We start from the raw sequence: 12,150 nt of genomic DNA on the forward strand, positions 1-12,150 counted from the left end.
TAAATTTTTAAAAATGTTATCTTCCCTGTTACCATTAGAATATAAGTATTATAAATACAGAATATCTATACTAAATATCTAAAACAGTGCCTGTCACTTAATAGGAGCTAAACGAATAATGGTTCAGTGAATGATTAGTATTGGAATTCACAGTTTGAAAGTTTAGATGTAGATAATTACTCATTTAATTATATAGTACGTAATAAAAGACCTTTGGATACATTAAATGGATAAAAGTTCACGTTTTGGAACAGTTGAGGCCTCAGAAAATTTATTTTAGTTGTAATTATAGTCTTAGAAAGTTTGTCATATCTCTCATGCCCTATGGATATTAAGTGTATGATATTATTATATTAATTATAATTTATCTTAATATATAATATTAATTTTAACATAATACTGTAATATAAAACTTATATTAATTAAATGTATGAATATTATAATATATTTTATAATTTTTTATAATTGATATCTCTTAGGGCATATTTCCTTTCACATTAAACATTTCTTTAAAGACAGTTTTAGGTAGTGACTTTGTGCCTAAATGCCATCTCTCATCAAATTATTGTATTTTCTTTGTTTATATACTTCTGTATATTTCATAATAGGGCTCATATTTTGCTTTTGGTGATTATAAGTTTATGAATATTCTTACATTGTGTCCAGAACAACTAGAACATGCTTATAGTTGTCTAGTGTTTGGTGCTTATTGTCTACTCATTCATTTATTTTAGTTACCCAGAATTTATTGAGTTTGTTGTTCAATTGCTGAGTCATGTCTGACTCTTTGCAACCCCATGGACTATAGCCTGCTGGGCTCCTCTGTCCATGAGGTAGGTTTTCCAGGCAAAAATACTGCAGTGGGTTGCCATTTCCTTTCCCAGGGGATCTTTCCGATCTCGTAATCGAACACCTGTCTCCTGCTTTACTGAGCCACTTGGGATTGAATACTATATTCCTTATTTCTTATGTGTATGAGTGAAGGAAAGTACACAGCTTCTAAAGTTATAAAGTTGTTAATACTTTATCATTGTATATTGCATCTATTGTTTACAAAAGATAATCTGCTGAATAATGCATTTATTTTATAGATGCTCCTGAGGTTTCAGTAACAGGCTATGATGGAAACTGGTTCGTAGGAAGAAAAGGTGTTAATCTCAAATGTAATGCTGATGCAAATCCACCACCCTTCAAATCCGTGTGGAGCAGGTAATAATGTTGATAGTTCTAAAGAGGAATTATTTAAAAGTCAGAAGTGTTCTTCAGTGCATATTTGAACTTGTTTTTATCAATGTAATATACAGTGACCGTAATAGCTGGAAATCTTGCACGTGTTTTTGTGTTTCACCTCTCCCCGCCTTCCAGTCTCCTCAATTCTGTTTCTCAGGGGCTACCTTGGCAACTTTAGTAATTCCTCCTGGCACTTATCATCATAGGTCTTAAACTTACTTCTTAAACTACTAATTTTTAACACTGTCTATTGGCTTATTATGAAAATGAAAATTTAGTTTTATATCTACCTCTTCACAAACATACCCATATACATATTCCTGCCCTTTGTCATCCCAGTGAAATTAAGCTAGTCTCAGTGACATTCAGTTCAGTTCAGTTCAGTCGCTCAGTCATGTCTGACTCTTTGTGACCCCATGAATTGCAGCACACCAGACCTCCCTGTCCAACACCAACTTCTGCAGTGACATTAAGCAGCCTTTAAATTGTGTAATCATTGCCTCCCTATAATAGATAAATATTATTTACTGAGAACTGAGTAGTATACTAGACCATTCACGTATGACCTAAATCAAATCCCTTATGATTATACAGTGGAAGTGAGAAATAGATTTAAGGGCCTAGATCTGATAGATAGAGTGCCTGATGAACTATGGACAGAGGTTCGTGACATTGTACAGGAGACAGGGATCAAGACCATCCCCATGGAAAAGAAATACAAAAAAGCAAAATGGCTCTCTGGGGAGGCCTTACAAATAGCTGTGAAAAGAAGAGAAGCAAAAAGCAAAGGAGAAAAGGAAAGATATAAACATCTGAATGCAGAGTTCCAAAGAATAGCAAGAAGAGATGAGAAAGCCTTCCTCAGCGATCAATGCAAAGAAATAGAGGAAAACAACAGAATGGGAAAGACTAGAGATCTCTTCAAGAAAATTAGAGATACCAGGGGAACATTTCATGCAAAGATGGGCACAATAAAGGACAGAAATGGTATGGACCTAACAGCAGCAGAAAATATTAAGAAGAGATGGCAAAAATACACAGAAGAACTGTACAAAAAAGATCGTCACGACCCAGATAATCATGATGGTGTGATCACTCATCTAGAGCCAGACATCCTAGAATATGAAGTCAAGTGGGCCTTAGAAAGCATCACTACAAACAAAGCTAGTGGAGGTGATGGAATTCCAGTTGAGCTATTCCAAATCCTGAAAGATGATACTGTGAAAGTGCTGCACTCAATATGCCAGCAAATTTGGAAAACTCAGCAGTGGCCACAGGACTGGAAAAGGTCAGTTTTCATTCCAATCCCAAAGAAAGGCAATGCCAAAGAATGCTCACACTACCACACAACTGCACTCATTTCACATGCTAGTAAAGTAATGCTCAAAATTCTCCAAGCCAGGCTTCAGCAATACGTGAACCGTGAACTTCCTGATGTTCAGGCTGGTTTTAGAAAAGGCAGAGGAACCAGAGATCAAATTGCCAACATCCGCTGGATCATGGAAAAAGCAAGAGAGTTCCAGAAAAACATCTATTTTTGCTTTCTTGACTATGCCAAAGCCTTTGACTGTGTGGATCACAATAAACTGTGGAAAATTCTGAAAGAGATGGGAATACCAGACCACCTGACCTGCCTCTTGAGAAATCTGTATGCAGGTCAGGAAGCAACAGTTAGAACTGGACATGGAACAACAGACTGGTTCCAAATAGGAAAAGGAGTAGTCAAGGTAGTATATTGTCACCCTGCTTATTGAACTTCTATGCAGAATACATCATGAGAAACGCTGGACTGGAAGAAACACAAGCTGGAATCAAGATTGCCAGGAGAAATATCAATAACCTCAGATATGCATTTGACACCACCCTTATGGCAGAAAGTGAAGAGGAACTCAAAAGCCTCTTGATGAAAGTGAAAGAGGAGAGTGAAAAAGTTGGCTTAAAGCTCAACATTCAGAAAACGAAGATCATGGCATCCAGTCCCATCACTTCATGGGAAATAGATGGGGAAACAGTGGAAACAGTGTCAGACTTTATTTTTCTGGGCTCTAAAATCACTGCAGATGGTGACTGCAGCCATGAAATTAAAGGACGCTTACTCCTTGGAAGGAAAGTTATGACCAACCTATATAGCATATTCAAAAGCAGAGACATTACTTTGCCAACAAAGGTCTGTCTGGTCAAGGCTATGGTTTTTCCTGTGGTCATGTATGGATGTGAGAGTTGGACTGTGAAGAAAGCTGAGCGCCGAAGAATTGATTCTTTTGAGCTGTGGTGTTGGAGAAGACTCTTGAGAGTCCCTTGGACTGCAAGGAGATCCAACCAGTCCGTTCTGAAGGAGATCAGCCCTGGGATTTCTTTGGAAGGAATGATGCTAAAGCTGAAACTCCAGTACTTTGGCCACCTCATGCAAAGAGTTGACTCATTGGAAAAGACTATGATGCTGTGAGGGATTGGGGGCAAGAGGAGAAGGGGACGACAGAGGATGAGATGGCTGGATGGCATCACTGACTGGATGGCCGTGAGTCTGAATGAACTCCGGGAGTTGGTGATGGACAGGGAGGCCTGGCGAGCTGCAGTTCATGGGGTCGCAAAGAGTCGGACATGACTGAGCGACTGAACTGAACTGAAGTAGTATACTAGAATTCTGCTTTATTTTTTAAAGCTGTTTGTTTTTCCTGAGGTTAATTATTCCTTCTTTTTACTTGTGTAGTTTACTGACAAGCCTTAATTATCTTTATTTGTGAAATTTCAGACTGTTCTGCTGAGATTTCATTCTTATTTCTCAGTATTTGCAACTTCCACCCATCCCCCCACCCCCCTCCACCCCCCCGCAACAACAACCCCACCTTTTCAATCTAGACAATTTTATCTGTTACCTGTGAATTCTTCTTTTCTTGTCTCTCTCTCTCTTTTTTTCTTCCTTCATTGTTTGGGTCATTTCCCCTACTTTTTTTTTTTTCTGTTTGCTCATACTAGAATTCCTATTTATTGTATACTAAACAGTCTTTCTTTTTCAGTTTTCAAATAATTTTTGTTGTTCTCCCAAGATTTCTTTGATTTTTTCCCACCATTGATTGAAAATTTTCTTTTTGAGATATTTTCAATGTTTCTGAGAGTGTTTTCTTATTCTTTGTTGTTTTTCATAGCATCCTTTTCATCTTTTATGGATGTATCTTCTGGTTTCTAAATTGGGATACTAGAGTTATTTCCTTAGCAGAGTTTTTCTGTTTCTTATATATTGTTTCTTTTTTCTTCCAGGTTCTTTTGTTGTTGTTGTTTGGTCTTATTTTGTAGATATTTCTTGATTTTCTCAGTTGTCCATTCATTTCACAGTGATGCATTAAAATGCTGAGTGGAAACTCTATAGTGGGGAGTACTTATTGGGTAGATTCTACTATAGAGGAGGTTATTTCCCTGGAGAAGCTTTAGATACCACTTATTGAAGAGTGGAGTTCTTTTTTTCATGAATTAACCTTCATTATTTTGCCTAAAGCATGAATACCTGGTATCCGTGCAGAGTTGAGTGGACTCTGTTGTTTTGTTTTTTCAACTTTCAACTAATCTCCTATTTTTCGCCCTCTGCCTTACTGGCCTTCTGCAGTACAGTGGGTCAGACTCTGGATCTTCGGCTTCTTTGGGCCAAATTGGCTGCATTCTTATTCATGTGCCTCCTGCAAGGACTCCTTCAGCCAAAAGCAGAGCTTTTCACCCTTGTCACTCCTGACATTTTGGGCTCGATAAATCTTTGTTGTTGGAGGCAGTCTTGTGGACTATTAGGATATTTTAGTGGCATCCCTGGCCTTGCTTCTCTAGAGTCAGTAGCACACACTTTCCCCTACTCTCAGCTATGACCACCAAAACTGTTTCAAGGTATACAAGATATGTCCCCTGGAGACAGAATCACTTCTGTCTTTTTATCTGTCTTCTGTCTGGGAAACACTGGCTTAATGCATGTATTGTTTTCCCTATCTATTTTCTGTCTTCTAAAAGTTTTTGATACATCTTGTATGATGAATTCTGCCTCCTTTTCTCTTTCTCTTTGTTGGTCTTTAATAGTTTTTTTATTCCTTTGCTCCTGTTTTAGGTGGTATTTTGTGGGATCAGAAAAAGAATATATTTGGTTAACCTGTTGTCTTTAAGGAAAGATAAAGTTTAAAAGTAGTGAAGGCCTTCTGTTTACATTTTCTTCAAAGTGGGAAGCAGGCATTGGTTAAGTTGTGTGATAGGGCCTGGTGCACTGGGACGACCCAGAGGGATGGTATGGGGAGGGAGGAGGGAGGAGGGTTCAGGATGGGGAACACATGTATACCTGTGGCAGATTCATTTTGATATATGGCAAAACCAATACAATATTGTAAAGTTAAAAAAAAAAAAAAAAAGATGTGTGACAGGGTATTTCTGAAAGTCATACACTTCTGAGTTCTCATTCTAGTGTCTGTACTTGGAGCAGTTGTTTGAATAAATCATTTAACCTTTCTAATCCTTTGTTTCCTCATTGATAATAGTACTCCATAGAGTTTTTGTGAGGGTAAAGCTGATCAATCTAAACCATGTAGTGTAGGTACAAGAGCCTGTAAGGTGTTTAGCTTGTCCTTTGTTGTGAGTTTAATATGGTATTTATATTTTTCTAGCTTATTTGAATAAGCACTTTTAAAGGATTATAAGCCATTTTTATATTTCTCAGAATTAAAGGGATTAGAATTTAGGGCCCAAAGTACAGAGCTAATTGGTAAGATACCTAGACTTCATATTCATTCTTGTACCTAGAGAAAGAGTTCACCTTTTGAAAGCTGATGTTTGTAAAAGTGTTCTTTCCAAGGTCCTCTTAAGAAGAAGATAGGAAGTTTTTGTTTTTTAAATAATTTAAGAATATTACCTTTACCCTTCAGTGCTAAATTAAGTCATAGCAACTCTAAAAGGTTTTATTGATTGTTTGGATCACAGAACAAAATCCTGTCTCTAGTGTTGATTTGTTTCTTTGTACCTTTTCAATGTTCTTTGTTCTTACTCCCTTTGTAATTAGTTGGTCTACTAATGTGCTTAGATCACGGAAAACAAGGACCGAATCTTTCTTACTTGTGCATTTCAGCAACACTAGCAGAGCAGAGTATGGTAGATGGTTAAGTTCTTAATAATTTAAATAATGGATGACTGAGTGAATGAGTAAATGAACTTTTTGAAAATCTGCTTAACTCAAACTATAGTACTAGTTGAGTACCTGGGTTTACTTCACTTTTTATCCTCTTATCTTAATAAAAATAATTTATGGGCTGAAAAAACACTTTCAAAATAAAGACTTAATTGGTTCCTCCTCCCTCCACAGTGGGATATACCCTAACATGGAAAAAAGATGTAAAACAGTTTACATTTAGTTCCATTGCAATGAATAGCTTTAGAGTTCTTACATTGAAATTTTATTCCTATTATACTTCATAGAGTAATGTGTACACCAGATAGAACCTTCTAGCCTAATTAGTATAAAAATCATTTTAAAAGAGTTATTATTGATAGCAAAGGTGCCTTGGTTTTTACTGTCACAGATACCTACTTTATGAATAAAATTATTTTGTAAGAAGACCCTTGGTGCTTTAGAAGTTAACCATCTTTGGAATATAGTGCAGTATAAATTTATTTGCTCAATATTAAATGTTACTCTTTAAATATGTTACAGAGGTGCTAAAATATTAACATGTGCTAAAATGATGACTTTCACTATGAAAATTATAGATACATCATGTATGGATTCATAATTCACTGAGAATTATTTTAATTCTTTTAAGACTATGGGTATGTTTTTAAATACTTCTAATTTTCCAGTTTTCTGAATATAATTCTTTAAAAATCAATAATTTTTTCTCTCCTCTCCTATTCCCTCTAATATGTTAGCCTAGCTTCACTTATATGAATTGATATTTTGAAAGAATGGGTGTTTAAATGGGTGTTCTTTATCTGTTGGTTCATCTCTACTAAAATGAAAATTCATAACTTACATGCTTTTATTTCATAGTGAATTTTACCTAAAGGATGCTGATTCTTTCTCTAACAACTGGAAAGTGTAATATCTTACTTAAATAGTTGTGTCAGTGAATAGAATCTGAAGGTATTCAATTTCATGCTTTTTAAAATCTAGGTTAGATGGACAGTGGCCTGATGGTTTATTGGCTTCAGACAATACTCTTCATTTTGTCCATCCACTGACTTTCAATTATTCTGGTGTTTATGTCTGTAAAGTGACCAATTCGCTTGGCCAAAGAAGTGATCAAAAGGTCATCTATATTTCAGGTAAGTTACTATCTACTCACAAAATGAATTATGTAGATTATTTCTATAACAACAGTGATAACAATAGCACTATGATGGAGGCAGTAATTTGTACTTGTGAAGATACATATTCCTCAGTGTGAGGTTTTCCAAATAATCTAAAAGAGATGTGATAAAGTAACTCTACCTGAAATTCATATAATAAAGTAGCATTCCATGACTTAAAAATTGTCAAAATGTCTACACAGTAACTTCATATACGTTTTAAGACCTATGCATATAGCTGATTTTTTAGTTATAATATTGCATATAGTCTGTACCTTTCTAGATTCTTTTGTATTTATACCAAAAATGAATAGTGGATTTTTTTGTTTGCTTTTGGCAGCTATTCTGCACACAAGTGTCTTTAATAAATAAAATATCCATTTTGATGACCTTTCTTATTAAATATCATCGTCACTCAATATGAGATTATGCCTTATTGAGTTACTAAGAGGTGAAGTGGGCATGCTACTGAAAATGTGCCGATGAAATAAAATTTAAGATGTTTTTTCTGGTTGGTCCATAAGCCACTAAGAACTTAGATTTTATGCATTTCATTTGTTTCGCTGTGAATGTTTTCATCAGTTTGAGTATAAATTTGGGTTTTTACAAAACATAGTTGGAGCTAAAACTATATTTTTCCTGGGTGTGGCTATAAATAAATTATCAGTGGAATGCTTATTTATAAAGATGATATAAATATTTTAAGCATCTCCTTCTTGACTATAAGAATGTAGTAATCTTTATTCTAACAAATGGAAAATGAGAGGAAAAAGGAAGAGAACCTTGAGAAATATAGGTTTGTATAGTAATTTGATAATAGATATTAAGAGTTTTATCTCTGTTCAGTCTAAAACTAAATTTTTTAAAATTGAACTATACTTAATTTACATGTTTTGGGTGTACAGCAAAGTGATTCAGTTTTATATATGTACATATATATATTCTTTTTCAGATTCTTTTGCATGATTTTAGAGAAATTTTAAGCTTGCATTAATGTCACATTCTTTGTGCTCTGTGATCTCTTAATCTAAGAACAGTTCCCCATATTATTTTGCATGGTATTTATCACAGTTTGTAGTTGTATACTTACCTGTTTACCTATTATCTTTCTTCATATTTAAACAATGTGTATTTGCTTTATTATTGTATTCTTAGCACTTAGTGCCTGGCACATGGTAGGGACACAAGTTTTTTTTTTTTTTCTTGCATGTATCAGATTAGAGTTTTGTGCATCTCTACCTAGTCTTTCCTGCCAGTAGCAGTGCTTTGATATAAATGTATTAGTATATTAGTCTACTTTTCTTCCCATAGAGGTTTTTTGTTAGAAAAGAACTTTGAAGCCACAGGAAATCCATATTTAAAATGTAGTTACCTAAGGACTGCATACTTATTATTTCTGTTGTACAAAATTTGGTATGGAATATTACTTATAAATCCTAGGCTCAATGTATTCCAATTTGGTAATCTTTTAAATATCAAGGCTCAATTTTAGCATCTTATCAATTGGTGATTTGCCAAATTTATATCATTGGTATTCTGGGTCCATTTCCCAGTACTGGTTACTTGTGTGTCCCACTGTCTATTAGTGACCATTAACTCCTTATGGGGGCTTCAATGGTGCCACTAGTGGTAAAGAACACGCCTGCTAATGCAGGAGACATAAGAGATGTGGGTTCGATCGCTGGATTGGGAGGATCACTTGTAGGAGGACATGGCAACCCATTCCAGTTTCTTGCCTGGAAAATCCTGTGGTCAGAGGAACCTGGCAGGGTATAGTCCATAGGGTCACAGCGTCTTACACGACTGAAGCAACTTAGCATGCACACACAACCCCTTATATATAGAAGTATAATTTGCATTCAAAACTGAGTTCCTCATCTTTCTTATGCCTTTTGCCATGAAATCTCTTCCTCTAGTAGTCTTTGTTTATCTTTTAGTCATTGGTATCTCTGTCAGTACGTTTGCTCAGGGCATGAAATCCTTGATACTTATTCTTGATTTTGATTTTTTTTCTCATACCACACCCCATCCATCAACAAATTGGTCTGAACTTTCTCATTATGTTACATACAAAACCTTACCAATTCTCTACTTCCTTTGCCAGTATTCTGGCACAAACCATCAGCAACCCTTGCTTCTCTATAGAACAGTCATTTAATATTCCTACTCTTCAGCCTGTCATCAATTGAGCAGCCAGATTAACCCTTTTAAAGGACATGCCGGATCACGTCAGTCGTCTACTCCAGACTTTTCATGGACTTCCCATTTTGCCCACGATGAAAACCAGATGTTTACAGTGATTTGTGAGCTCTATACATGTTCTGGTGCTAGATTATCTTTTTGAGCTCACCTCTTATTAATAGCTCTTGCTTGCTTGGCTTCAGTCATACTGGCCAGTTTGCTGTTTTTGAACACAATAGGTACATTTCAGAGTCATTGCCTTTGCTGTTTCCACTGCTGAGAATACTCTTCAGATGTCTTCATACCTCTTTCCCTCACTTCCTTTAAGTGTTTGCTCATGTATCACCTTCACACACACACACACACACACACACACACACACACTCAAGTCGCTCAGTCGTGTCCGACTCTTTGTGACCCCATGGATTGTAGCCCACCAGGCTCTTCGGTTCATGGGATTTTCCAGGCATGAATACTGGAGTGGGTTGCCATTTCCTTCTTCAATCACCTTCACAACTGTATTTAAGATTGAAACTCCTCTCTTCTCACCCCTTTACTACTGTCTGTCTTTCATCTCTCTGTCTTATTTTTTTCTCTGTGGTACATATTACCATGTGATAGACTACATATTTGGTTTTATTTATATGTGTGCCTGTTTTTATCCCCACTGGAACATATGTTCTTGAAGGCAGGATTTTTGTCTGCTTTAATCAATACTATATTCTGACCAATTGCAGCAATATTTAACACATAACAAGTGTTCAGGAAACTTTTGTTGCATGCATGAATACATTTAAGAAGAAAACAATCAAGAAAGAATAAAAAATTGTGAATCTGCCTTTATGTAATTTTATTTTTCTTGACAAAAGTCCTAATGTAACACTGATGATAAACTTTACACATTTTAAAATCAGCTTCTACCAAGTCTTATAAGAGTGGATATGACATTTTGAGTAAATATGAAAAATCAAATTAATTATCATTAAATACTTCAGAAAAAGATGGCATTATATGAGATGGTTTTCTTTAAGTAATCATCAGGAATTAGACTTTACTTTTTTATCCATAGTCTTTAATACAGTATACCATGCTGAGTTTAGTTAACTCCGCTAAGAGCTTCTTAGTTATATCTAATATCTTAGATATAAATTGCCTTTCCAAAATGGCTAGTAAGGTCTACTTAGTAGGCTTTTATCATAATAAAAGGCCATAACTTACACAGTGAATGATCAGAAAGTTAGTCTTTTTTCATTGTGAGTTATATATTCTTGTTTTTCTCCAGGACAACATTTTTATCTGAAAAATAAAATTTATATTTTAAAATTTCAGTACTGATTTTTAGAAATATTTGTAAAATGAGTATATCATATGACTGGAGACTAAAAGGTAACCCAGAACAGAATAGAATTATTAGCTCTGAGAGAGGTTATTTGAAATTTTGTTATACATTTTCCCACATTGGCATAATTTTTATATATTTAGGATCCAAGATTGCAATATACAACTTTAGTTATTGCTCATCATGGTACAATGACTCTGTCCAATACTAACTGACTGCATGAAATTGTGTTTTTCTAGTTGCTTTTGATGTGGGTTTTTTCTCCTGATACCTCTTACTTCTCTGAGAAGAGAGAAGCAAATTTTCATGTATCACATAAGTTCCCTCATGCCTTAAAAAATCAAAGTATATTCCTTTGCAGATCTTGAATTTCAAATCAAATTGATTTGATCCAGACATATTAAACACACTTAACTTAGCAGTCCTTAAATTTTCATGTTTATAGATTTTGTTTATTAACAACTTATATAGTCTGAAAGAAAAAGGAACCAATTCATTCCATTTTTAACATAATAATTATTAGGCTAAAACATAGCTACAGAGGTTTTGCTGGACTATTTGTTTTCCTATTTGGCAGGACTCAGTTCGTTTGAAAAGGGAAGTTGAGAAGTTGGATATGGAGAACTCAGAATCTACTAGCTTATTACATTTGTTATGTATTTATTTACCACATTTAGCAAAGAATATTAAAAAAAAAGTGCATTAATACAGAATGCTGCTGGGAAGGATTTCTAAATCTTGATAAATAAGTAGCTGTTAGTTGCCTCATTTCACAAATATGACTCTCACAGTAATTATTTTGGAGTAGAGCAAAATTGGAAAGCAGGAATAAATGTCTCATGTGAATCATCATATGTCTGTCTGTTGCTTAAGATACAAAATACAAAGTTTAGTAAAAGTCCCTTTTTCATGGAATTTATTGATAGTGAGGCTATTCTGTTTTTTCGTTTCTTTTTTTTTTTTAATAGTTAAGGAGATGGTAGGTTAAAAAAAAATTCTAAAACCACTGACTAAATAAGAGTTTTAAAATTTTTTGGGGGGGGTTATTGTTTTTTTTTGTAGTTAGATTTTCTGAAAGCTGTATTTTGTTAAAT

At 34.8% G+C, this 12,150-nt stretch overlaps 1 protein-coding gene across 5 annotated transcripts in view; it reads left to right on the top strand.

Moving 5' to 3' along the window:
* The window catches only part of NECTIN3 (nectin cell adhesion molecule 3), a 304,770-nt gene that overhangs the window by 56,789 nt on the left and 235,831 nt on the right, over nucleotides 1-12,150 (top strand). For all 5 annotated transcript variants that reach the window (XM_070368935.1, XM_070368925.1, XM_070368916.1 and 2 more), the window contains exons 4-5: nucleotides 1,092-1,209; nucleotides 7,361-7,512. In XM_070368935.1, coding sequence (XP_070225036.1) covers nucleotides 1,092-1,209; nucleotides 7,361-7,512 — 270 coding nt within the window. The remainder of the gene's footprint in view (nucleotides 1-1,091; nucleotides 1,210-7,360; nucleotides 7,513-12,150) is intronic.

This window comes from Bos mutus, chromosome 1, assembly GCF_027580195.1.
Source record: "Bos mutus isolate GX-2022 chromosome 1, NWIPB_WYAK_1.1, whole genome shotgun sequence".
NCBI classification, from domain to species: domain Eukaryota; kingdom Metazoa; phylum Chordata; class Mammalia; order Artiodactyla; family Bovidae; genus Bos; species Bos mutus.